This window comes from Meles meles, chromosome 21, assembly GCF_922984935.1.
Source record: "Meles meles chromosome 21, mMelMel3.1 paternal haplotype, whole genome shotgun sequence".
Lineage (NCBI taxonomy): Eukaryota > Metazoa > Chordata > Mammalia > Carnivora > Mustelidae > Meles > Meles meles.
This window is the reverse complement of record NC_060086.1, coordinates 12,145,148-12,172,480: the sequence shown is the minus strand read 5'-3', so window position 1 is coordinate 12,172,480 and position 27,333 is coordinate 12,145,148. Positions and strand designations below refer to the sequence as shown.

Sequence of the window (27,333 nt, the reverse complement as noted above, 5' to 3'; positions counted from 1 at the left end):
GGACAGGAATGTGATTCTTGTGTGCTGGCTTTCCAGACCCTCTTCCACACACACGCACTGCACGCCTGAGGGTGTGTCCCTCTTTCCTTGGGTAGAAGATGAGGTTCTTCAGTTCCTAAATGGATTCTGGAATTCATTCGGAGGCACGCGGACTGCCTGAGATCAGGGGAGCCTGCCCTTCTCTGGGTGTCCGGGGAAGACTCCACCTTCTTAGGACCCTGAAAAGGCAAATCCAGACGGTACGAGTTTCCTGGGGTTGCAATCCCAAATTATCGCAAACTGGGTGGCTTCTGGGGCCAGAAGTCTGAGATCAAGGGGTTGGTTGGCAGGGCCACACGGTGCCTCTGTCCTAGCTTTTGGTGGCTCCCAGCAGCCTTTGGGCTTCCTTAGCTGGTTGCTGCCCCCTACCCCATCTCTGCCTCCGTGGCCGCCATGGGTCATCTTCCCCGTGTGCATGCCCTCACTTTCTTATAAGGACACCAGTCCCTGGATTGAGGGCCTGCCCACTCTAGTATGACCTCATCTGAACAAATTACATCTGCAAAGGCCCTACTTTCAGCTTCGCTCACATTCTGAGATTCTACATGGACATGACTTTTGCGGGGTCGGGGGGATGCTGTTCACCTCAGTACACAAACAGAAACTCCAGACGGCGGCAATGATCCAAAATTCCAAACACACGAACCTGATACGGAGAAACACAGATTCAAAGCCAGACCACCTCCAACCGCTCCCCTCTTGCTCCTCTTCCAAGCTGCTTTTTGTAGGAATTTTTAAGGTTAAAACTTCCACGGCTCCCTTGTGCCCCTTCCCAGGCAACACCACCCTGCCCCCAGGTAACCACTGTTCATTTGGGGTCCTCCGGGGAGCAGTGACAGGTGCAGGGATCATTGTGGGCACTGTAGTGAGGGCGCTTCGATGCGTTCATTGCCAGTTTATAGAAATAGAGTTGGTTTTTACATTGATTCTGTGACCTTGCTGAATTCACTCATAAGTTCTAGGAGATTTTTTTTTTTTTATATAAATTTCTTGGAATTTTCTATTTGGACAATCTGTCACCTTTACACAGAAACACTTTAATGTTTTTTCCCTTTGTCATCTCGAAGTCTTTTATTTCTTTTCTTGCTTTATTGTGTGGGCTAGAACTCCCGGTGTTCCCGGGATATCCTGGCTTGGCTCCCAATCTTCGGGGAAAAGCACCAGTCTTTCAAATCTCAGTGTGCTGTCAGCTGTAGCTTTCTGTAGGGTTTTATTTTTTAAGATTTTTATTTATTTGAGAAGGAGAGAGAGAGCGAGAGAGAGCACACAGGAGCAGAGCACAGAAGGGAGAAGCAGACTCCCCGCTGAGCAGGGAGCCCGATGCGGGGCTGGATCCCAGCACCCTGGGATCATGACCTGAGCTGAAGGAAGATGCTCAACTGACTGAGCCACCCAGGCGCCCCAGTACACTTAAAAAAAAAAAAAATCAAGTCAAAGGATTCCCTTTATGTGCTTGGTGTCTGGAACATTTTTGATCATGAATGGGTGTTTAATTTTGTCAAATACTTTTTCTGCATCCATTGATGTGATCATGTGATTTTTCTTCTTAGCCTGTAGATTACACTGAATGATTTGGGACTGTTGAGCCAGCCTTGCATCCCCAGATTAGATCCCACTCAATCCTCACATAAAATTCTTCCATTCTACTGCAAGCCCACCGACTTAAAAACTCTTATTGGATGGGGTGCCTGGGTGGCTCAGTGGGTTAAAGCCTCTGCCTTCGGCTCAGGTCATGATCTCAGGGTCCTGGGAGCCTGCTCCCTCCTCTCTCTCTCTGCCTGCCTCTCCACCTACTTGTGATCTTGTGTCAAAATAAATAAATAAAATCTTTTAAAAAAAACCCTTTTATTGGTTATTTCTTTTCGATCCTAAAATTTCCGTTTGTTTGGTTCTTCTTTGTACCTTGTATTCCTTTGTATATTCTCTTCTGTTTTTGCATTTGTTTCAAGTGTGTTCATAATTGCTCGTTGAACATCTTTCACTGGCTGCTTCAGAATCTTACTCGGGTAACTCTAACATCGCTGCCGTCTTGGTATGGTCATCCATCAGATGTCTTTTTTCATGCCGCCTGGGGTGTTCTGGTTCTTGGTGTGATGAGTGATTTCCGAGTATATCCTGGACTTTTTGGTATTCCTCTACTGTCTTAGATAAACATTCTACTTGTGCCTGCTTCTTCTGATACCTCCGGCAAAGGGAGTAGGGGAATGCCTCCTCTTTACTACCAGGTGGGGGTGAAAATCCAGGTTCTCCACTTGGTTTCTGTGGATATTCTGCATTGGGGGAAACACCTTATTCCTGCTGTGGGGAGATGGAATTTCAGGCTCCCCCAGGCCTCCACTGATACCACCTTGGCTGGGGGGGAGGGGCTGGGTGCTTCATTACCGCTCCCCACATGGCCTCCCCTGATACTCAAGGACCGGGTGGCCTTGTCACTGCTGATGGTCAAAGTTCTGACTCTTCCCTCGACTTTCTCAGACATCATCCTAGTGGGGAGAGGTGGGGGCCTCATTTCTGTCCAGCTGGAATGAAAGTACAGGTTTCCTACTTGGCCTTCTCTGATGCCATTCTGGGAGAGGGCATTGTCTTGGGACACCTCCTTTCAGGGGGAGGAGGGTGGAGGTCTAGGCTCCCTGCTCAGCCTTTTGCTGACATTGGTGGGGGTGGGGCTGGCTGGAGTGCAGCCTTAGTGTCTAAGTTTTCTGCCTTGCTAGGCTGTACTTCTCCTGATCATTCGGCTAGAGAGAGCAGGCTTTTATTATGATCTTCCTCCGTTCCTTCCTTCCTTCTTTCCTTTCTCTTCCTTTTTTCCTTTCCCTCTCTCTCTCTCTCTCTGTCTTTCTTTTCTTTTCCTTCCTTCCTTCTTCTCTTTCTCTCTTTCTTACTTTCTGTCTGTCTGTCTGTCTTTCTGTCTTACAGCAGTTAGGGTTTCTGGCTTCTCCAACACCAAGTCTGGGATCTCTGAGGCAAAAAGAAAACCCAAGGAACTCACCATCATGTCGTTCCTTAGGTCTCAAGGTGCCGGATAGTCCCTCTGTCTACTTCTCCTTTCACTGTCTTCTTTGCATTTAGTTCATATACAGTGGCCATGGACTTGAACTTAGCAGGAGGAACAGGGAAAGGGAGTTCTATTCCACTTTTCTGAAATCAGAAGTCTGTCTAAACTACTTTATTTTTAACAAGGAGAATCTGCCCCTTATGTTGTTAAAGGAGGAGAGAGAGATTGAACTTTGTACCGTTGGGTGACACGATGGGAAGATGTACAACCATTTCATGGTTTTATTCCAATGAATTAGGGGCCCTCAAGAGTGTGTTTGCATATATGAAACCTTAATAACACTTAATAAATGCTAAAGCTGTATTGATCAAGGAACAGATCTCTAAAAATTAAACTTATATAAGTTTTAAAAAAGATTTTATGTATTTATTTGACAGACAGAGATCACAAGTAGGCAGAGAGGTAGGCAGAGAGGCAGGCAGAGAGAGAGGAAAGGAACCAGGCTCCCCACTGAGCAGAGAGCCCGATGCGGGGCTTGATCCCAGGACCCCGGGATCATGACCCAAGCTGAAGGCAGAGGCTTTAACTCGCTGAGCCGCCCAGGCGCCCCTAAACTTTTGTGATTTTTTAAAAAGATTTATTTGAGAGAAGGAGACAGCGAGAGAGGGAACATAAGCAGGGGGAGTGGGAGAAGGAGAGGAGAAGGAGAAGGAGAAGCAGGCTTTCCGTTGAGCAGGGAGCCCAATGCAGGACTCCATCCCAGGACCCTGGGAGCATGACCTGAGCCGAAGGCAAACACTTAATGACTGAGCCATCCAGGCACCCTAAACTTATATGATTAATTTGTTACTGAGGGAGAATATTTGAATGGGGTGTGCACACCAGACCCACACCCTGCCCTGCCTTTTTTCCTGAGAGATGGAGCCTTGCCAGCTGCCAGGGGGTATAGCGAAGGTTTCAGAGGCTGTTATAGTCACCCCGGCTGTTGGAGTCTGACATGTCCATCATCAAAAGTGGTTGACTGCTGGCTCCTGTCTCATCCCCAGGGCCTGCTTGGTGGGGGTGCCAAGAAACAGGCTGTTCAATGAATGAAGTGACATCAGAAGGGGCCACAGGGTCCCCAGATTCCTCTGTGCAACTGCACATATGGGACTGTGGCCATAAGAACCGAGTCCTTTAGAGGACTGATTAGGTATGAAGCATGGGACAGTTTACAAGCAGAGGGCATCGAGTGTGGCAAGGAACATTCCAGAAGGCAGATGTGGAGGAAAGGGCAAGAGGCTAGAAGGTCGCAGTGACAGTGGGAGTCCTTTCTGAGATTCAGATTGGCCTCCCCTCCTGTCACATGGATTCTGCCTGGCTTGTGCAGGAGTGAGTGGGGGAAACTCAATCAATCTGCCATTTCAGATGCAGAAACTAGGGCACAGAGAGGTGAAGCAACTTGTTCAAGGTCACACAGACAAGAGATGGAGGTGCCTGGGCTGTCTGACTGTAGAGATGGCATTACCAGACTTACCAGAGGTGGTGTGCTGGGATGCATCATGGCTGGGACCTAATGACCTTACTGGGTTTATGTGGCTTCTTTTTTTTTTAAAGATTTTATTTATTTATTTGACAGAGAGAGATCATAAGTAGGCAGAGAGGAAGGCAGAGAGAGGAGGAAGCAGGCTCCCTGCTGAGCAGAGAGCCTGATGTGGGGCTCGATCCCAGGACCCTGGGATCATGATCTGAGCTGAAGGCAGAGGCTTTAACCCACTGAGCCACCCAGGCACCCTATGTGGCTTCTTCACAAAGACCACAGATGACCCGTTTTCATGGCCCTATAAGTCAAGGTGCAGAATCCCATTTGCTCGGTCACAGTTATGCCCTCTGGGTCACACAGCACTCAGCGATGTCACTTGGCTGCAGGATAAGAGCTCACTTTCTATTCAGAGCACCATGTTCAAGGACAGCTGTTCTCTGTCCTTACGTTTGTCATTTTTACCCTTTTCCTTTTAATTGCTTGTCCGTTACTACACTCTGCACCCCAGGATGGATTTCCCTGATGAGTTTAGCTGCACACTACAGTCCAACTTCTGAAGGGGGCCTTTTTCAATAACAACAACAAAAAAGTTTTTGTTTTTGATTTTGTTTTCTGTAGGTCAGGGATGCACTATAAAAATGATGAGCTAGATAAAAATAATCCAGTTTTTTTTATTACTATTGAAGACACCTTGTGTGTATAATAACTCTTCATCTTGATGTCACCTTGAATGGGTAGAATGCCTTTCTTCCCAAAGACAAATAGCTTGAAGCAATGGCCAAATCATTTTTTTTCTCAGTTTACCACGAACACAAAACCCGACTGCCTTTGCAAGCAGAAGTACAAGTTGCTAATCAGTCTGAAAGGAATGAAGCTGCCTTCGGTATGGTGAGGCCAAAAAGCTCTGTCCATTGTGTGGATTCCAGGGGAGAGGACAAGACCAGGGTCGACCGCTTTAAAACCCGGGAAGAGAGGCGGAGGCTGTGGAGGCCGCCGCGATGTCTGGGCTTTTGAAAATTTAATGAGGATGTGACTTGACATTCAGACCCCTGTTGTTTGCCTGCGCAGAATGCAGAATGCGAATCTGCACGAGATTATCTCTATTCCAACGAGATGTTTTCTTTTCGAGATGAAATTAGATTTCGGAAGACATTATTTTCCTTTCGTGACCATGAGCTGACAGGGAGCTGGCCTCTGTGTGCACCGTGCCTTCCCCAGACTGGACCAGACCCCTGAGCAGATGTCAAGGATGAGTGAGGTTCCCATCTGCTGACGGTCACTGCCGTCTCTGCTTTTTTTTTTTTTTTTTTAAAGATTTTATTTATTTATTTGACAGACAGAGATCACAAGTAGGCAGAGAGGCAGGCAGAGAGAGAGGAGGAAGCAGGCCCCCCACAGAGCAGAGAGCCCGATGTGGGGCTTTAACCCACTGAGTCACCCAGGTGCTCCTGTCTCTGCTTTTGTTGCCTGCTATCAGAGGAGATGGGAAAGGCTTGGGAAGCCGCAGCCATAGCTCAGGCGGCTTGGGAGGACACAGGCCTTGGCAGGGTTTTGGCTCCTGCGATCTTAGTGCCAGGAGAGGACATTTCTTTCTTTCTTTCTTTTTTTTTTTTTGGTAAAGATTATTTATTTATTTATTTGACAGAGAGAGAGAGATAGAGAGAGAGAGAGATCACAAGAAGGCAGAGAGGCAGGCAGAGGGAGAGGGGGAAGCAGGCTCCCCACTGAGCAGAGAGGCCAATGCGGGGCTCAATCCCAGAACCCTGAGATCATGACCTGAGCTGAAGGCAAAGGCTTAACCCACTGAGCCACCGAGGTGCCCCCAGAAGAGGACATTTCTGTCCAGTTTCACAGACTTCCACTTGGAGGGTGGAGATGAATGTACAAAGGAGAAGTCCTCTGACCTTTCCGGAATGTGCACATTCTTGATTTCTTAAAGTATTTCTGCAATTGTCTGAGGGCTGATAAATGGGTTTCAACATGTTTTCAAGATGTCTCCTGCTTTTGATGGTCCTGTTCATTCAGCAGCAGTAACAAATGCTGTTGCTTTCTATCTTTCTCTGACACGGCCAGGCCCTACAGTGGATCGTGGAGACAGAATAAATACAGACTACAGTCTCAGACCGAGGGAGTTTCAAGGCTCCAAAGCCCATCCACAGGAAATAGCAAACGCCGTGAGAAAGTCTGGAAATAGGGTAGGACATCAAAATCCAATTACAAAATTACTTGTGCAATTTTTTGCTTAATGGCTATAATCCTTTTAGGCTTTAAGTCCCCTGAGGACAGGGACTGACTTGATCTTTTTCATCATCATATTTCCAGCACCTGGGGCAGTGCCTGGAATACAGCAGGTACCTAAATATTTATTGTCTGAGTGATTGCAATGGGGTTTTGGGTTTAACACTTGTTATCTTGGAGCGATGTCTGCTGCATGAATGGTCTCTGTTACGAATTCATTTATAAAGCTTTCAACTTCTGAGTAAACCACACACATGCTGGACCTAAAGTGAATGCCTATCGTAATGGGTAACTAGGATACTGAATGTTCCTATATGTAGGGGCAACCTGCATGTGAGCAGATTCGATAAATGCTATCGTGGTGGGATTAAAACATACTGGAGAACAGCTCCGCCCACCCATCAAATTTTCCCATTAGATAGTAATTTCTTTGAGTAGTGAAGTTTGCTATTTTTTTTTTTTTTTATTTGACAGAGATCAAAAGTAGGCAGAGAGGCAGGCAGAGAGAGGGGGGGAAAGCAGGCTCCCTGCTGAGCAGATAGCCCGAGCAGAGTTCGATCCCAGGACCCTGAGATCATGACCTGAGCTAAAGGCAGAGGCTTTAACCCACTGAGCCACCCAGGCGCCCCCCCCCTTTTATTAAAAAAAGATTTTATTTATTTAGGGTAGTGAAGGTTTTGAAGTCTTCTAAGTTCTCCCTTCAAGAACAAAATGACACCGTAAGCCTGTATTCCCCCAAAGTTTTTGCAGGCTTTGTCAAAGTGGAGGTCCAGGCTCAGGTGTGGGGATAATATAACATTCTGCTTACAGATAACTGGGTCATGCTTTATTCTGATGGGCATCAGAGAGCAATTTTCAGATTCAAACTTTGAGAGAAGCCCCTTGGATCCCACGTTGAGAAACCTAAAGAATGAGGAATTTGACATTTAAAGGCCTTTTATAATTGATAGTATCTCTGAGTTCAAAGCTCCACATATCAAATCATCAAGTTCAACATGTGCTGTCATTTTTTCTCAATAGCCATGCAGTTATCTTCAAGATAACCAAGCCGACAGGGACAAGATCAGGAAGCCACATCTGTGGGTAGGGACTCAAACCTCTATCGCCTGACACCCAGACCCCTTTTCTGTTGCCTATTTGTTCCATAAGCTGCCAAATACCTTCTCTGCTCCCAGAAGTGTGCCTTGTTAATTGAGAAGCGCGGGAATTCTGGGTGTTTTAATTCTTGAGGTTATCAGGAGACTGAAGCCTGAAGTCATCCTACAACCTTGGACGATAAGGTGAAAACTGTCCGCTTGGATAAATGACAGCGGAAGGATCCTTCCACTAAACAGGCCCTTTGTAAATATAAAACAGTTGCTGGAAAATTATATTAGACATGAATTATCTCCTCCATTACAGTGTTTCCTTTTCTTTAATGCAATTTAGTTCAAGCTAGAGGAACAGAAAGTCTGGGGAGCTGCATGTCAGGGCTTCGGGGGAGTTACTGGAAGCGAAGATGCCCAGCGAGGAAGGAGATTCAGAGATCTGGAGCAGGACGAGCCGAGGCCTTGTGCCCACGAGGCCTGCGCTTAGGACCCTGGCTGTGCCCACGGGAAATTGAATTCTGAGCTCCTTCTGCATCATAAATCCAGGGCAGCTGGCAGCTCTCCAAAGGAGGCTGGAGAGACACTGCGAGAGCATCTGAGGCCAGCCGGCCCAGCCAGCCCCTGCAGAGCCCGCTGAGGGTGGGCCCCAGGTGTGCGGGTTTGGGGTTCGGGTCCAGCCTGTCACTTTGTTAATTGTAAAGTGCGCTCATCGCCAGCAAAGGAGCGCCTCCATTATCCACCAGAAAGCTGAAAGGCTGGAATTGCTCGGAAATGCCTTGGGGCCGACCGGGGACGGGCCGACTTTTGAAGGCGTGCGTCTCCTGAGCACGTGCGAGGAGGACCCTCGGCGCCGGGGGTCTGTAGAAGTGGCATCCGGCGCCCGGGACCCCGCCAGCGTCTCCAGGCCCCGCGAGGGCGGGGGGGCCGAGCAGGGGTCGCCTCGCCGCGGGACCCCAAGGGTCGCATCTCAGTCGCACCGGGCCCGCCCAGCGCGGTCCGGGTGGGGCCGGGCGCGTTCCCGCGGGCGGGGCCGCGCGATGCCAGGCCCCGCCCACCGCACCTAAGGGCGGGGCCTGTGCGTCACGTGACGGCGCGCCGAGCGCCGAGCGCCCCGCCCGGCCGGAGGAGGCCCGGGCCGCGACCCGGCGCGCGCGCTGCTGGAGCCGCCCGGCCGCCCGCGCGCTCCGCACCCGCGGCGCCCACCGCCCGCGGCCCCGGGCTCGCCGGCAGCGGGAGCGGCCTCAACATGGACGAGGACGGCGGCGGCGGTGGCAGCGAGGGCGGCGGCGGTGAGTGTCGGAGGTGTGGCCGGCCGGGCTGGCGGCCTGGGGCGGGGGTCGCGGGCGCGCCGGACTGGAGCGGGGCGGCCGGACCGGGGCCGGGGCTCGGAGGTCCGGGCGGCGCCGATGCCTGCTGGCGGCTGAGGCCGGCGGCGCGCCGGTCCGGGGCCCCGGGGAGGGGGCCGACGGGGTTGCCGCTGAACCGGAGCGGGGGTCGGGGGCGAGGCCGGGGTCGCCTGCGGCCGGGGCGGCTTGGGGACTCGGAGCAGGGCTCGGGGGTCGTCCTGGCGGGGCTTGGGGGCGACCTTCCCCGTCTCTCCTCGCCAAGGGCGTTCACGCCCTCCGGAGCCCGACCGCAGGAGGCTGACCCCCTTGGCGTCTTAGGTGGTCGCAAGGGGGGTATCCCCGGGAAATGGGGTGAGGAAAGTTTCCAATTGGGGATTCTGCGGGTCCAAGAGGGGATAGTGGGGGCGACAGGGTGGAAAACCGTACCAGTGTTTCGGTCTTTAGGTCAGAAGTGGTCAGTCAGTGGGGCGGCTTCAACGAGGAGGGGGCAGCCAGAGAACACGCATTTTATGAAATAGGGAACGTTACAGGGTAAGCCAAAAACGTAAGTCAGAGCAGCCCAGGGTCGGAGTCGGGAGGGGCAGCCGGCACGGAGGTGAGACCAGAAAACCCGGCTGCCTGCCTGACGTTTAGTTACCCCTGGCAGGAAGATTTGCATTTATTGTGGATTACTTAGTGGCATGCAAATTACTGTTGTGTCATGCTGCGAATTGTGTCCGTATGGCAGCATTACGCGTGCGGATGCAGGGGGTCGTTGCTTTGGAAAGCAGAGGGTTAATACCCCTATCTCACAAGGACACCCGAAGTTGAGGATTTCTCTACTTTTGCTGCGGATCTCCTTTATGCTGACAGACCGAATCTTCAGAACCCTTGGTATAATGAGGGAGTGTTTTGGAAAAAAAAAAAAAATCTTAATTACAGGCTGTTGGAGCAGCTGCCTGTAAGAATCAGCAGTATCCAGTGCTTTCAGGTTGAAGTGGTTAATCAAGGTACCTTCTATCTAGACTGTTAAGTGCTGCCCAGGGGGAAATGTTTGTGCCCCAAGAAGCGATGCGGCTTCGATGGTGGGAAGTTGGCATGCACAGTGGAATTTGGCAAATTCAGTTCTCACAGTTAAAGCTAGGGGTAGCACTGTGGCACCGAGTGGGTGTGTTGTTTATGAAAGAAAGTGCTGTGGAGAGAAGGAGCCCAGTTGCAAGCCCTCCTACAGCCAGGCTGGCTGTCTGAAGATTCTAATCAGTGGGTTCTCCGTAGATACCCTGCTCCCTGCCTGTCACGACTAGGGTAACAACAGGCACGTAGCAGTTTTCCCTTCTTAGAAAATAAACAACCATAATATTTAAACATTTGACATTGCTGGGCTGGCGATTTTGTCTGGACAGTGTGTCCGACTCTGAATACAGAAATGTGGCGGGCTTGAAGGTAAAAGCAGATGTAAAGATTAGAAAAGGAAGTCAGTGTGGCCCAGCAGTTTATAGATCTTGGTACTGTAACAAAGGATGTTATTAAGTATCAAAAGTCTTCAAACGTTCTTTGGGCTCTTAATTTCAAGATTGCATTCCCATGAGAGATATTTAGAAAAAAAAAAAATCTCATGCCCAGAGATGTCGATTACGCTCTTTGTAATAGTAGAAAATTGGAAATAGCAATGCCTAATAGGAGAAAGGTGAGCTGGATAGTGGGAAGTTTATTGATAAAAAGTTACAACCATTGAAAGCAAGCAGTTGCTTTATATATCGTGGCCGAAACAATGTAAGAACTGGTGATATCATGGATATTTTGTTTTCTTTGTATATTTTCCAAGTTTCTGGAATGATGTGTGTTACTTTCAAATTTGAATTAAAAAAAAAACTTACATAAAAAAAGGTACCCTGCATTGGGAAACGGGTGTGATTGTTTTTAATCTCCCTGACTAGAACAATCAACAATGAGCAGTTATTTGTCTACTAAAATGCCCAGCAGCATGGTAGGTGCTGGAAAACAACTTTTAACATCCATCGATAAGGTTTATTATCTTCCTTGTATTGTAGAACACTTCAAAATAAATTCGGCGATCTTAGAATAAGTGTATTTTTGGATAAGTGAGAGCCTTAGAGCTTTGGAATTAGAGTCATTATACATTTGATGTGCTTATAGTTAACTGTTTTGGGGAGGTTTTGAAGTTAACATACCCCTTTAAAGTTCTTTATAGTTATTACTGCCATTTAGATTTTAAAAACTTTGCGTTAAAGTTCAAACTTTAAAAATGTTCAGCCCTTGAAACAGAATAACTTCAGTTGCCAGTTATTTGCCGGCCAACAGTAAAAAACTTCTTTGTGTAGATTTTTAGAGTATAGAACTTTGAACTGTACATTGGGAAGTCAGCCACAGCTTGTTTACAAGGTAGGGTAAATAATCAAGTCAGAGGAGAGACAGGCACGGGAGATCACTTAAGAGCTCTTTTTTGCTCATGTGTGAGTGGGGTTAAAAGACTTCAAAAATGATTCTGACTTGCTATTTTTATAATTTGAATTTTTGTCCAGGGTATTATTTGTTGTTTCAGTGCAAGATAAGGGGAGAGGATGGTGATGTGAATGGTAGGAAGGCAGTTCTAAGGAGGAACAAGGTGGGGGAGGGGGTGGTACAAGATTACAAGAACACATTGTTACTTATAATGTGTGCAGAGTGTAGTTAAGGTATTTTTAATTCCTTCAGGGCTTTGTTGCTGCTCAGTTTTTCTAGAACAGTTCTTGAGATTTGTCTCTACTTGGCAGGTGACTGGCTAGTTTGGCTCATTGCCACCATCTTAATGCTCAGTTTGGGAATCTGCCTGCTTGATGTTCCCGAATGGACCATCTGTGGCCGATGAAGTGAATAACTGTACTGGTTTCCCCCTCCCCAATCGGTGTAGATGAGGATCAAGTGTGTGCTTCGCAGGAAAAGGTGCTCCGCTTCACTCCTAATGAAATGATACAAATTAAGACCCGGTTGAGAGCCCACCTCTCACCTGCGGGGCAAGCAGGGACCACCCCCTCCCGCGTTTGAAACCATCTGTTGGCAGTAGGAGGGTAAATTACTTACAGCGCCAGCCTGTATCCTGTTGGCTCAGCTCCACGGCTTGCCCTCCCCTGGCCTGCCGGCCAAGGGACTCACCCCTGCAGGCAACATTTTCCAGACCTTTGGGTCAGCTGGCCTGGGGCTAGGTTTGACCGATGGTAGTCGCCGGTGGGGGTGGGGGAGATTGGTGACTGCAGGAAGGGGGCAGTGGGGTTCTCTCTCCTCTTGTTCTGCCTCAGACCATCTCTGGCCACAACCGCTCTTTCTCCTTGCGGCTCCAGCTCCTGCCCCCTGACTGAGGCCCCGGAGCCTTGGGAATACGGCCTCTGTTTGGGCCTGCAGCTTGGAGCCGGTAGCAGCGTCTCGCTCTTGCGGGGCTCCGGGTTGTCTTACCATTTCCTGTGTGACTTCTCAGCTTTTCCATCAGGCGTGCAACCAACTCCTTGTATGAAATTTCCTCCCTTTCAGCTTCTTAGGGGGCTTTCCGTTTCTCTGGGTGGGTCCCGATGGATACAGCGGTGCTGGGCAGCTGGCGCTTCGTAAACAGCTGCGAGCGTGTAAACCGTTTGAGCGATCAGAGCTCTAGGGGTCTGATCTGCTGGTGTACTTGTGCGTGTTGGAGGTACTGTAGGTCCACGATCATTCACTGCATTGCTTGTGACAGTAAAGAATGAGAAATAACCCAGATGTCCACCCGCAGGAGCCTCATCAGATGAATCTTAGACCCAGATGGTGAAGGAATTTGTAGAAAGGAAGGAACAAGCACTTTATGATTTTTTAAAAAAGATTTCATTTATTTGACAGACAGAGATCACAGTAGGCAGAGAGGCAGGCGGGGGTGGGGGGTGGGGGGGAAGCAGGCTCCCCGCCGAGTAGAGAGCCCGACGCGGGGCTCGATCCCAGGACCCTGAGATTATGACTTGAGCCGAAGGCAGAGGCTTTAACTGACTGAGCCACCCAGGCGCCCCACACTTTATGATTAAAAAAAAAAAAATTTAGAGAGATGGGGATGGGGAGAGAGTGTGTGTATGTATGCGCGCGCACACGGGCACTAGAGAGAGCCTGCAGGGGGAGGGGTGGGACGGCAGAGGGAGTGAGAGAATCTTCAGCAGGCTCCATGCCCAGTGCAGAGCTTGATCTCAGGGCCCTCAAGAGTCAGGCGCTTACCTGACTGAGCCACCCAGGCACCCCTGCACTTTATGAATTGATGTGGAAAGAGCTCCAAAATATCTTACTAAGTTACAGAGGCAAAGTGTAGGAAAATGTGCATTGTATGCTACCATGTTTCTTCTCTTTTCTCTTCTTTGCTTTCTTTCAAGTGCCTCTATGTGTGAAAGTTCTCGGGAAGGCTAAATAAGGAACCAAGAATTATGTTCGCCCGTTTGCAGAGGGCAGTGGGAACTGAGCAGGTGGGGGATGTAAGTGCAAAGAAGCTGTGGCTCTGTACCTTTTTATTTTTGCGATTCGAAAGGTTTATTTCCACTTCTTCCCGAACTGGAAAATAGTTTGATAGTTTGACAGGAAAATAGTATGCTGGTAAGAAAACACCTTTTTTGAGAGTTGCTTGTGTTGTTGTTGTTGGTGGTGTTTTTTTTGGAGGGGGGGGTGTGGGGGAGAGGGAGAAAGAATCTTAAGCAGGCTCCACGCCCAGCACAGCGCCAGACTGGGAGTTGATCTCACAAACCTGAGGTCATGACCTGAGCCGAAATCAAGAATCAGATGCCTTTTTTTTTTTTTTTAAAGATTTTATTTATTTATTTGACACAGAGAGAGCACAGGTAGGCAGAGAGGCAGGCAGAGAGAGAAGAAGCAGGCTCCTTGCTGAGCAGACAGCCCGATGCGGGACTCAATCCCAGGACCCTGAGATCATGACCTGAGCCAGTAGCAGAGGCTTAATCCGCTGTGCCACCCAGACGCCCCAAGAGTCAGATGCTTAACCAGCTGAGCTACCCAGGCATCCTGAGAATGTTTTTAAATATTAAAAAATGACATTTTCAGTGTAGAAACCTATAAAATAGGTTACCTATATTTTCAGTCCGTGCACAGGAAATTACCGTTCCTTTGACTGTTCAGGGACATCTGCGTGGCTTGGTCATTTGGTCGGCCGTCTCTGGATTTCTGCTCTGGTCATGATCTTAGGGTCCTGGGATCCAGCCCCACCTGGGGCTCTGGAGGGAGTCTGCTTCAGGATTCCCTCTGCCTCCCCCGCCCCACCCCCACCATTCTCATAGATAAATCAATCTTTTTAAAAAAGTGACATGGTAGGTGTTTTCAGAGTATTAGTAGAGCGTTCTCTTCTGGAACATTGATGCAGCAGGTATGGATAAGGCCCTGACCAATGCCAGGTCCTGTACTTAGTGCAAGGGTGAGTAGGAGTGAGTAAGGCCAGTGAATTGCCTGAATTCCCAGGACTTTTGTTTAAATGGGAGACAGACAGGAAAGGTAAACAGACACAGAAAATGATTGCAGATTATGCTGCGTTAAAGGAAATCATCAGGGGTTGAGGGGGAGTGGGAGCGAGGCAGGGAAAGCCTACAGCCCGCGGAAGCCTTTGGGGAGGAAGTGCTGTCAGGTGCAACCTGAAGGGAGAGTGGGACAGGCAGCGGCCCGGAAGGAGCAGCTTCAGTAGGTAGGGAGTTCACATTTTGTTCCAAGCACGTGCAGCCAGTGAAGGATTTGATTTGATTTGATCATTTTTTAAAAAGATTTTATTTATTTGACAGAGACACAGTGAGAGAGGGAACACAAGCAGGGCGAGCAGGAGAGGGAGAAGCAGGCTTCCTGCTGAGCAGGGAGCCCAATGCCGGGCTTGATCCCAGGACTCTGGGATCACGACCTGAGCTGAAGGCAGACACTTAACCATCTGAGCCACCCAGGTGCCCCACTGAAGGATTTTAAACAGGGCTATGACGTTTGATTTCTGTTTCAATAATTTTAGGTAGTTACCTAGTGCCATCTGTGTTCGGGGTCCTGGCCTGTGTACTTTATGTATCTTACTGTTGGCAGTTACCTGGTCAGACGTGTAACGTTGTCACCATTTGCAGATGGAACTGGAAATTGGAGGCGCACTAAGTGACTTGTGTCACATGTCACAGCTGGTGAGTGGCAGGGCAGGGATCCAGTCCAGGTGTTCTGGCTCCAGGGGCCACCTTCTCCAGCACTGCCCCCTCTGCCCTTCTAAGAAGAGCATCCCTGGCCACTGAGTGGAGGATGGACCACAGGAGGGGAGGGAGGACCTGGGGGTAACATGGCAGCTGTTCGGGTGAGAGTCACATGGGCATGGGGGATTGGGCAGCAGTGACGGCAAAGAGACGTAGATGACAGATCTGTTTCAGGGCACAGAAAAGTACAGAAAACAGTCATTTTCCCATTACTCAGATTTAATAGAATAGCTGCTCATGTTTTGTGACATTGTTTTAGGTCTTTCATTAAAAAACAGCAACGACAACATACTTACCTGGCAGGGGAGATACCACAATCACGAAGGTGGTTTTCCCAGGGCGAGGCTTATCCATTGCACTCCGGATGTGCTGACCCCTGCGATTTCCCCAAATGTGGGAAACTCGACTGCATAATTTGTGGTAGTGGGGGACTGCGTTCGCGCTTTCCCCTTAAAAAAAAAAAAAAACCCCAACAACAAACCCTTCAAGCATTACAGGTGCGTCTCCGTCTCTGTACGGCAGTGTTGCTGCTCTGGAGAAAATTTTGGTGCTGCCTTTTGCTTCCTTTGCCTTAGCCTTCTGGTGTTTTCCCCGCTGTCATCCTTGGCTGCATAGCAGCCAGGGTGATCCCTTTAGACCAGATCATGTCTCCCCTGTCTGAGTCTGCACTGTTCTCCACCTGGAACCCTCTCTGCAGACTGTACCATGGCCCCAGGAGCTGTCAGCGCAGGTTCCGTGCGCTCTAGGCCGGGGGGCTGTGAGCTTTCTCTGCAAGCCGGCAGGGTAGGAAGTAGTTTTGGCTTTGTATGCCACATCCCATTACAATTTTTTTTTTTTTAAATAACCCTTTAAAAACATAAAAATCATTCTCCCCTTGGGACTGTCCTTGGCCCCTGTTCTCATCCCTTGCTGTCTCTGTGACGTTTCCTTCCACCTTCGCTACCACGCTGGTCTCCTTGCTCTTCTGTGAACGTGCCCGGCACACACCCCCCGCCTTGGTGCCTTTGGGGTGCTGTTCCCCAGCGGCCCTGGAGTATTTGCTGTGCTCTTGCTGGTCGCGTGTCTGCTTCCCTCACCAGCCGGGCTAACACAGCCCCCTAGTGTCACCCTGTTCCCGCTCCCTAACACCGCCGCGTACGTATTGCGTACCTGTACGTTGTCTCTTCTCTCTGAGGCGGTCGGTTCCATGAAAGCAGGAACGTTGTCTGCCTTTACCCATGACCGTGCTCCAAGACCTGGAACACGGCTCCTGGCGGACCTCCAGGGAATATTTGTGAACAGACGTCAAAGTTGAGGTGACTTGTTGAGTGATTCCTGGTCCTACTCCCCTCTCCCTTGTGTATTTCCTAAGGGCACACATGAATTTGCTTGGGTCCGTTGTATGGTTTTTATACTTCAATATCGATGTATGCACCTACAGACAAGGTGGAGAGCTCTTCTTGGTTTGTTTAAAATTATAAAAATGGCACCACAGTGTCCGGCATTTTCTGCAAGCTGCCGGGAGCTTATCTGTGTTACCATGTAGATCCTATTTATTTCACAGAACGGTCACATTTTATGATTTCTTTTGTCCGGGGTTGGACTGTGAAGTAGACTTCCTGTTGTTCCATACCCAGGTGACCTCCCTGGGCTTGTCAGCTTTTGCAGACGTGGGGAAGTAGTTCTGGAGGGTAACCCTGGGATTGCACGTGCGGGTGTGGGCAGGCTTTCGGTTTCCTTACCTGCTGCCCGATGGCTTTCTCACTGGGGACGTGCTCCTCATCTCTGGGTGGTCATCAGACTCCCAAATGTTGGCCTGTCTCCCGAGTAAGAGATGACGCGTTGCTTCGCTGGTGATGAGGTGTATTCTGGAGAGTCAGATGGACGTGTCGACAGCTGGGAGGCCAGAGGTGCAGGAAGTGCGGGAATCAGGACTTCCAGGTTCGGCTCGGGTGACAAGACGCTGATGCTGGTGCGGCTGCCTGAGAATGGGAAGTCTGGGGAGGTGGGGCTGGCAGAAAGCCATTTGGAGGAAACTTTTTTTGGGGGGGTTAAAAATGTCATTATTTTCCAGTTACTTTTGAAGGATAGTTTCACCGGGTCTGCAGTTGCAGGTTATTAAGTCATTTCATTGTCGTTTCATTGCCTCTGGCTTCCATTGATGCCGTTGAGAAGTCTGCTGTTTGTCTTCTGCGTTGGAAGGTGACGTCGTCTCCCCCACCTTCCCCACCTTTGGCTGCTTTTAGGATTCTTCTCTTTGCCTTTCATTTTCAGCTGTTCCTGTGGTGTGTCCAGATGTGGTTTTCGGGATTGGCGGCGGTGGTTCTGCCTTTTTGGCGGTGCTGTGACAAGACTTAATCTTACGTTGGGTTTGGAGAATTGTTGCTCATTATCTCTTGATCGGCTCCTTTGGCTGCACTCCCTGGCTGTCCTTCTGGGACTCCACCTTGTCATCGTGTCCTGTGTATCTCTCAGACTCTTCCCTGCATTCTCCCTCCTTGTTATCTGTCCACACTTCCCTCTGAATATTTCCTTCTGACCCGTGTTGCAGCGAACTCCTCCTTCCTTCGTCTCTGGCCTGCGACGAGAGCCATGTTCTGAGTTCTGAATGTCAGTTACTGCCACCTGCAGCTTTGATTTTTTTTAGATTCCAAAATCTAAAAAGTTTCTGCTGAAACTTTGAATCTTGTAAATTAATTTCCTTGTTCTATTAATCATGGTTATTCTAAAGTCCGTGCCTGATCATGTCGATATTCGGAGAGCTTGTGAGTGGATTCTGCTGTCTGTCCTACCCTTGGTTTTCAGTCGTGGGGGCCTGACTCTGGACAGACCTGTTAATTAGCCTGTAGACAACGAGTATGGAAAATTGTAGAGATAAGTTGAGGCTCGGGTGATTCTCCCCAGGGGAGACTTCTGGCAGGCAGCAAAGCTGGGGGAGACCCTACTTCAGAGTTGTGAGCAGCGGTCTGCTTTTGGTCTGACCCCTCCTGGAGTAGCTCTCTGGGGGTCCCAGCTGAAAGCCTGGGGTGTCTGCTAGGCTCCTTCTATCTGGTAGCCCACAAGCTTACCCCAGTCCCTGAAGACTGCTGGAGGCTCTGCCGGTCTGCTCAGATTCAACACCACTTGCATCTGCTTCGCTTTTTGGCCTCTCGGCCTCTGCAGTGAGTTGGCAAACGTCTCAAGGAGAAAAGTGGCTTTGCTTGTGGGCTCACCTCTCTGCACTTGCGTCTGGGATCCCAGCCTCCCAAGTCTGCCCTGCATCGGTAGCTCCCCAATACCTTCACACAGTTGTTTCTTGTAATTTGTTCAGCTCTTTTCGTTGTTCTTGGCAGATGGGTCGGTCGGTCACAAACTAGTCAGCTTTTACTGGAAGCAGCGTCTAAGGAGTTCAGTTTTGATATTTAACTTTGGACTGGTTAGTGAGACATCGGGGTGGGGATGGTAGGAAGGCAGGCGGCTGTGGGAGTCGGCAGCTTAGAAGGCCTGACCGGGTGAGCAGATGAGCATTGGGAAGTTCATGGGGCTGGGTGAATGAGATCAATTAGGGGAGAGAGTCGAGAGAAAGGGGAAAGCCCCAGGCCTGGGGACAGCCCAGTAAAGGAGACCGGGAAAGGGTAGCCCATGATGTCCGGGGCCCCTCAGAGGTTGTGGTTGGTGCAGAAATTAAGGGAGGAGCTGTGTTTCCAGAAGAGAGCATGGTTAGCAGTCCTGGGTTCTCTGGAGAGGTGCGCTGACGCGAGGCTAGAGAAGGGTCTTCTGGATCAGGGGAAAGGTTGGGAGCGGGCTGAGGAGGAACCTGGAAAGATGTTTGCTTGCTTTAGGAAGAGCCTGGCCCACGCCCGCGAGTGGACGTTTGCCTCCATGATGAGAATGGCAGGAAGGCCACAGGGGCGGGACTCTGAGAGGCAAAGTCTTGTATGTTTTGCCTTGAAATGTTTCTTCAGTAGATCATTTTGATGGAGGACCAAAAGTAATTCATATCAGGTGAGTTAGCACGGTGTTGCTGTTGGCACGGTCACGCTCTTAGAGTGAACAACTTTGGGAGAGACTGATTAGGTTTAAAAAGTTACTGGCAGATAGATCCTCTAGGAAGCAGGTGTATCAGTTTGCGGCGAGGTGGGACCATTGAAGCGTGTCACGTGGAAAGATCGGTTTTGCCAAAGTAGCCCAAAAGCAGCTTAAAATAGAATCACTTTTGGAGCTGTGGGAGAAGAGTAAATCATTTAAATGAGAATAGAAGATACATGGGCCCCCATCCTTATTTTTGAAGTTAATCGAACTTACCAACATCTTGTAGTCAGCCCCCCCCCCCCCCCATTGACATGATAGATCAGACACCGGATTCTGCAGGGTTCTATAATGTGGCTGGGGACAATTCTGCAAGCATTTATGGATAAATAGACTATTAAGTAAATATTAGACTCACCTAAGTCAGTTTAGTTGTCGAAGAAGATTTGGTAATTTGCTTTCACAGAGCAAATTTACTCTTTGAGCTGACTTAGTTTTCAGTAAGTCAGTGGGAGCACCGTTCAAATAGTAGAAAATCAGTTCCGTCTCAAACTCTCAACAGGGTTATTTTTAATTACTGTACTCTCCTTTTTGAAAACTTATTTCTGTAATTAATATGTAAAAGGAGCGATTGGCTATAAAACTAGACCGTTTGGATGATGATTGAGAAACATTTCCCAATATCTAGGTAATTAGTGATTTTTTTTTTTTTTTTCAGTTTTCATCCAGATGTTTGGCAGCATGTAAACCCAGCCTTACTGCAGTTTTCTAATTCACTTTCATGGGAACATATAATATTCTCCGTTTATTTTGGACAGCAGAGTTTCCTTTTTCTGTGGACAGATACATATGAAACACATGGTCTTTGAGTGGAGTTTGTGGTCCTCTGAGAATTCTCTGAAGGAGGAAATGGGTTGACCTACTGGTTGCTATGAAGTAAAAACAATCTTGTTTTCATTTTTCAGTGAACATCTGGGTTGCATTTATTATTTTACATTCTCGAGGTTCCTTGAAACCGCAATTTGATAATAGGGGGGTTCATTAAAACAGTAACTATTTAGCTATTTTTATCATTGATTTAAGTGTTAGGATGGTTGATAGATTTAAAAAAAATTAATAAGTATTTCTTTCCTTTTCATAAAATGTAACTTTTAAAGTAACAGCCCTTGATTTTAAACCATAAAATAGGGTCTAGACATTTTTGAGGAGCAGGGGAAGGAACAGTCAAGCGGCTCATTTCTCTGTTGCTTATTGCTATTCAGCTGGTGTTGGTGGGCACGGGCATACTTGGCCCTGGGGCACTGCTGGTCCCCTACCTCCGATCCATCCTCCCTTTCCTCCTCGTAAAGGACCCTGATTTGTTCAGCGATCTACTCCTAGGGAATGGAGTAGAGCTTACCACCACTACAAAACCACACCACTAGAAAACGAATCTTAAAAGGTACAAAGCAGGGAAGGAAATCCCTTTTCCTTTATCACTGATTGATTGGAGAAGGGGAGCGTCACCCTAGTCTGGCCAAGGAGCTGTGAAGGGTGGTTTGCAGGGCGATCTTCTTGGGAAGGTTTCTTCGTTCTTAGAAAAATAAGAAACCGTTCCCTGTCTTTGGATGGACTTTGTTGGCTTGCTCGGGTGGCCAGCTTACTTATATTCGTGACGTCCCTCACGGCGATCCGGACGCGCAAGACAACCAGCTGGATCCCCGAGGACATGGTTGAGTTGCTGAATGTCACCCACCCGGAGCCTCCCTGTGTCCACACTTCCTGTCACGCGGGACGATAAATGCCCTTCTTGTTTACATGGTCGAGAGGCGTTCTGTAGGGAACGCAGGCATCTCGCCAGACCCTGGCTGTCACAGAGGCAGGCCCGGCGTGTCCTCCACTCAGCCGGGACCTTGTCCCCTCTTTTCTAACATGTGTACTCATCAATCAGATGTATTTACCACTTTAAGGACCGAGCAAGGTTATATTTTCTCTTTGAGATGAATGCTTTTAATAAAACAAAATATATTTTCATACGCTTACCCACCGGTTCATAGTTTCATTTGGCAATTCCTTACGATTCCATTTATTTTAACATGAACATTTTGAAACATGCAGCAGTCAAAAGTGGCAGGCGTTGGCCGTTGACTGTTCCATCAGAAGACAGGACTTCCTTTTAGTTCTTAGCAGAGAGGAAATCAAATGATCGAGAATGTCCTTTTCCAAGTTTCAGTAATTAAATTAAATTTTTTTTCAATTGAGACAGACAAATGAATTCATTTCTGTTTGTGTTAGAGTATGGGAAAATTGGAGGATTTCAGGGACTTTGAAGCATTTGGCCTGTTCACATGGTGAGGCTGTATTTCCCAAGTGTGGGAGGGACAAGTGGTTGCAGACTTTCTCAGTCTATGACCGCACTTCTGAGAGCGCAGAGTGTCCTGAGAATAAAATGGTGTCTTTCATTGCCCACGCAGAAGGAATCTTCACATTGGATAAGTGTTCTTCCAAAATGTGACATGTTCTCGGGACTCGCAGAGCTTCTGTTGTGGATCCCCAAAGTAACATGTTTCTAAATTCACTTTCTCATTTAAAATAGTGGCCAAGCTGTATACTGGTTGAATGGTTACCGTGGCATTTTAATTTTTCCAAAAGAAAGTCTGATGCCTCCTGCTGTCCTTCCTGTGGTCGCCTTGGTCTCCAAGTGCCAACCCCCGGGGGCTTGTGGACAGAGGCAGCGTGGACGGGTGTCTCCCACGCTTGCTCTGCACCCCCATGGCGGTTCTGCCTCCCAGATGCCCAGTAATTTGGCTGGACATTCAGAACATGACTAACTTTTTTTTTTTTTTTTTAATCTGGAAAGAACATAAGCTGAGATACTCCCCTGGGTTCTGCTGCTCGTCGTGCTTAGACATGAGGTTTCAGGATTCAAGTGTTTCCTGCCTCCCACCCTGCCTCCATCCTTTTTGTGCCACGGAAGAGGAGCCTGGGGCCTTCCCTTTTTGTCTTTCCTATCAAGTATTAAGATCCTGGCGAAGAACGGACTATCTTGCGTGTCAAGATAATGAAGGCTGTCTATTTCGGAGGCATCCAGGCCGCTTCTGTGTTAGAAACTATCTCCCTCTTCCATTTTATCTGTGAAGGTTTGGGGTAGGGTGAAAACCAGTTTCACTCTTGACATTGAAGCCTGTTATGCTAGTCCTTCCAGCCTGCCGGGGAGTTCCGAGTCCTGGAGCCGTGGCCGAGCCCGTGGACCAGTGTGTCCCCTTGGGGAGACCATCTTAGGAGTTCCCTAATCACAGTAGCTTGGCCTCCGTGTTTTTATCTTCACAGTCCCAGCAGTCAAGGAACACCAATTGTTGACTAGGAATTTGAGGGACAGATGTGACAGGAGAGCCATTTTCCTTAAAGAGTTGTTAAGTTAGGGGCGCCTGGGTGGCTCAGTGTGTTAAAGCCTCTGCCTTCGGCTCGGGTCATGATCCCAGGATCCTGGGATTGAGCCCCGCATCGGGCTCTCTGCTCAGTGGAGAGCCTGCTTTCCCCTGTCTCTCTCTCTGCCTGCCTCTCTGCCTACTTGTGATTTCTGTCTGTCAAATAAATAAATAAAATCTTTAAAAAAAAAAAAAAAAGATTAATGGCCCAGCCTGGGCAGTAATACTAACCTGAACCTCTTCCCCAAATGCTTGAGAGGGGAGCCTGGCTTTTAGCATAAACCCTTAATTTTATAAGACTGTTTCTGCATGTTTTACCGAAGCTTTTTTCTTTTCTTTTCTTCCTTTTTTTTTTTTTTTTTTTTTTTTTTTTTTGCTAATATCCGTCCCTCTCTCCCTCCATCCAGACACGATTACTTTCCGTTTATCAGAATCTGGAACCGTAGGATCTTGGCTGTGCTGGGCAGCTCCCCTGTTCTCGGCTGTACTTCTCTGTGGCTGACTCCGTTGGGATGAATCATGGAGCCATCCCTTCCCGGATAATCTCAGTCCTGTGGGACTGGAGGGCCCCCTTCCCCCTGTGGTCTCATTAATTAAGGGAATTAAGCTTGCAGAATTTCTGTCCCTTTGCTCTGTCAGCTCTGCCGCTGGAGGATATTTCAGGGCAGAAAACAGGCAGCTGTGATGTTAATGCTTGATTCTGAGAATTTGTGTCTCTGCTCTGTGTACGCTTGCAGAAGTTTGTTTAACTGGTAGAACTGATTGTTGTTGACATTTTTCTTAAGTAAATATACGCAGCTCCAGTACTTCCAGCTTGGGCCTGTGTGGATAATCTCCTTAGGTTCAGTCTTCCGGTATGTGACACGGCCAGGGAAGAAGAATCCCCGAGCGAAGAATCTGTCAGAAATCCCAGACCGTGTGTAGGCATTTACAATGCCCACCTTTACGTGCCGAGCAGGCGGAACTGGAGGGGCTGCTCTATTCGGATTTAGGGATAACTGATCATTGCCAGTACGGTGATGCTGTCTTTCCTCCCCCAGCTTTGTCTTTTGAAAATTTTCAAATCTACAGTAAAGTTGGAAGAATACCTGTCTGTTTGTCCCCTTAGTTCACCAGGTGCTAAAATGTTGCCATATTTGCTTTATCTCTACATGTATATAAACTGTAGTTTGTTTGGGCGGGTGGGGTGTGGATCATTTGAAAGTAAGTTACAGACGCCATAACGACTTTATCCTTAAACCCTTCAGCATTGGTCGGCTAAAGACAATCGGCTCCTGACCCCGGCCCTGCCAGACTGAAGACGGCGGCCTAGTTCTGTACTCTCCTTCCCCGTGCAGTCCCAATTCTGCTTTCCCCCAAATGCCTTTTCTATTTTTCTCACCTAGGCTCAAATCAGGTTTACACCTCGTATTCAGTTACGTCTCTCCTTTAAAACAGTTGTCTGCTGGGGGCTGATGGTGACTTTTTCCAAGTGTCCAGGCCGGTTGCCTCCTATCATTTATTTGCACCCTGTAATCTAGGTTACATGTGTAAACAGAAGAGAGGAGTGCTTTGGTTTCTTTAATGTCATTTCTTGAAATTATGGATATGTGAAAGTCGTCTCCTCGATTCAAGGTCAAAGTCACATTCATTTTTCTTGTTCCTTGGTAAGTGCGGATTAGACCCGTAACAAAAAGGAGTTACTCAGTGGTTCAGATATCAATGGAATATATGCGTGGGTGAACTTGGAATAAACATACACAGTGGTTTGTTAGACCTACCCTCATATGGAGGTGATTAAGAATTTTATTTTAATATGTGGCCACGGCTTTATAAAGAAACGAGCTTCAGAATTGGAAAATTTAGTAAGTCAGACTTTCTTTACATAATACAAAAGAGCAGCTTCTGCTGCCAGGTCCTTGGATGAAGAGCAAACCTGAAATCTCTTAGGAATGAGTCTCCCCTCCTTCCTCCCCTCCCTCCACACCCCCCACTTTTCTTCCCTCCCCCTTCATCCTCCTTTCCCCTCTCCCCTCCTCTTCCCCCTCCCTCCCCCCTTTCCTATAGGCCTTCCTTAAACATTTTTAACTTTAGCTGCAGCCGAGACCAATACAGGAACCAGCTGTAACTTTTTTGGTTGTTGTTAGTATATCCGGTGATGGCCACAGCAAACTCATTGTATGAAAATTCAGTAAAGGAAAAGGGCAGGGTGGGAAAGAAAGTGACACTCTATAGAAGTATTCAAGAAGCAGCGACAGGATCTGGGAGTCTCCTTTTCAGACGGCTGGTTTGGATTCCACCCGAAGTACTCATTTGTTTGTGACTTGCCCAGTAGGCATTTTAATTCTTCCCTCTTCATCGTGTTACGCATACAGCCGTGGAACCAGAGCACATACATGCGAGGCCGAGTCCTGTTTTCAGTGGGAGGCAGAAAGCAGGAGCTGTGAGAACCCTCAGGCCGAAACCCCCTCGTGTCACATGGGGCAGGGACTCGTCACAACACCGTTCTGACTGGTGGAGAGGTAGCAGCAGTCCCGAGAAGGGAGCCCAGCTCTCCTTCCTCACGTCCCTTCCACAGTCGCCTGCGTGGGCATTCACCAGAGAGCAGAGAGGTGTGAATCAGCAGTTTGGTCAAATTAAATTTCAAACTTGCAGGCCCGCTTCGATGCCTTTACTCTAAAAGCTCTGCAGTTTTGACCAGCTCTGTCCTGTGAGGACCAAGTAGGGATCGTCACCCTGTTGCTGAAGGTGGATGGTATGCTTCAGAACAGCTTTCGCGATCAATATAATTATCATAAGACCAGTGATTTTCACATACTTGTGCGTCTCCCAACATTTTGTTTTCCTTTTTTTTATGCGAAGGAGGTCAGATTTCTCAGATTGCTTCTAATTGTAGCCAGACATCCTGTTTGGGGGCTATTTGAGACCAGGGCTGCCTGTGAAGAAATTGGGCAGCCCTGTGGCAGTCTTCCCGACTTGGTCTTTGGAGATTCGGTTTTGTGAACAGGTTTCCTTGAAATGCCATGCTCTATTTTTAGACTGTTTCTTTGCATTTCTGTGGTTCTGGGCATCCACAATAAAACTGATTTATTATTCAGCACAAAAATATTGTTCGGGGTCCTAAGGCTGCTGAAACTTTGTAGGAAAAAAAATAAGCCAATGCCACTTGAGTGGAGGGAATCAGGGAGGACTAGTGTTCTCTCTCTCAGGTCGTTACTGTGTCAGTACCAGCATGAGCCACATTTGGAGGAATCCTCGCCCGTTTTATACTAGGTGGGCTCAGTCTCCTGGGTTCTCACAAATTACTCTTCTCTGCCTCCCACTGAAAGACACATTTTTGTAACCATTCAAGAAGCTTTCTGTACTGCTCTTTCTCTCCTGCCTCATTTTTACTCGAAGCCTTTTTTTTTTTTTTAAACTTGAGAATAGCCTGGTTTCTTAGATTTAGAAATGTTTTCGCTTGCTGCTCTATATAGTATCAGAGGCCCTTACGTTCTCGAAGTAATGTTTGATCCAACAAAGGTATTACAAGAGTCAGGGATCATGACCCGTGGGACTGATTTGGTGATAAAGTACTTAATCTTTGGTTAAAAATTGGACTGTAATTCACATAATCTAGTAGTCACCCTTTTAAAGTGGTGGGGTTTAGTACATTCACAACGCCGCATAGCCATCACCACTACCTAATTTTAGAACTTTTTAGACAAGATTTTATTGACTGGAGAGAGCATGTGCACACCCACCCACCCACCCACCCAAGGAAGGGGGGAGGAGCAGAGGGGGAGGGAGAGGGGCAAACTGACTCTGCGTCAACGTGGGACTTGATCCCAGGACCCTGAGATTGTGACCTGAGCTGAAACCAAGAGTCGGATGCTTAACCATCTGAGCCGCCCACGCGCCCCAGAATTCTTTTAAGATTTTACCTTTTTTTAAAAAAGAAAATAAGTCAATTTCTTTTTGTTTTAAGATTTAATTAATTAATTATTTGACAGAGAGCTCACAAGTAGGCAGAGAGGCAGGCAGAGAGAGAGAGAGAGAAGAGAAAGCAGGCTCCCCACTGAGCAGAGAGCCCAATGCAGGGCTCGCCTCGATCCCAGGACACTGAGATCATGACCTGAGCTGAAGGCAGAGGCTTTAACCGACTGAGCCACCCAGGCGCCCCTTAAGATTTTACTTTTAAGTAATCTCCAATCCAACATGGGGCCCGAACTAAAAGCCCCAAGATCAAGAGTCACGTGCTCTACTGACTGAGTCAGCCAGGCATCCCAGAACATTTTTATTACCTCGGAAGGAAACCCTGTCCCCGACTTGCAGTCATTCTCCCTGGCCCCTGGCCACCACGAATCCATTGTGTGTGTGCGCGCGTGTGTGTGCATGTGTGTGGGTGTGCCTGCTCTGACAGTCCCATGTAAATGGAATCGTACAGTATGTGACCTTTTGTGTCTGGCTTCTTTTGCTTAGTAGGCTCATCCCTGTTGTAGCCTGATTCCGTTTTCCAGGTTTGCCCGTGTTTTAACACGTTGCAGGATAAAGTG

At 48.3% G+C, this 27,333-nt stretch overlaps 1 protein-coding gene and 1 non-coding gene across 4 annotated transcripts in view; both read left to right on the top strand.

Annotated features, from left to right (window-relative positions):
- The first annotated feature begins 9,024 nt into the window (after positions 1-9,024).
- CYTH3 (cytohesin 3) overlaps positions 9,025-27,333 on the top strand; it is an 88,851-nt gene continuing 70,542 nt past the window's right edge. For 2 of the 3 annotated variants that reach the window (XM_045993023.1, XM_045993022.1), the window contains exons 1-2: positions 9,025-9,171; positions 16,600-16,602. In XM_045993023.1, the coding sequence (XP_045848979.1) occupies positions 9,129-9,171; positions 16,600-16,602 (46 nt within the window). In that variant the 5' untranslated portion in view covers positions 9,025-9,128. The remainder of the gene's footprint in view (positions 9,172-16,599; positions 16,603-27,333) is intronic. The other variant, XM_045993024.1, reaches the window with a different exon arrangement.
- On the top strand, positions 15,714-15,877 carry LOC123934285. The gene has a single exon (XR_006816768.1). It is a non-coding gene; the product is annotated as a U1 spliceosomal RNA (small nuclear RNA).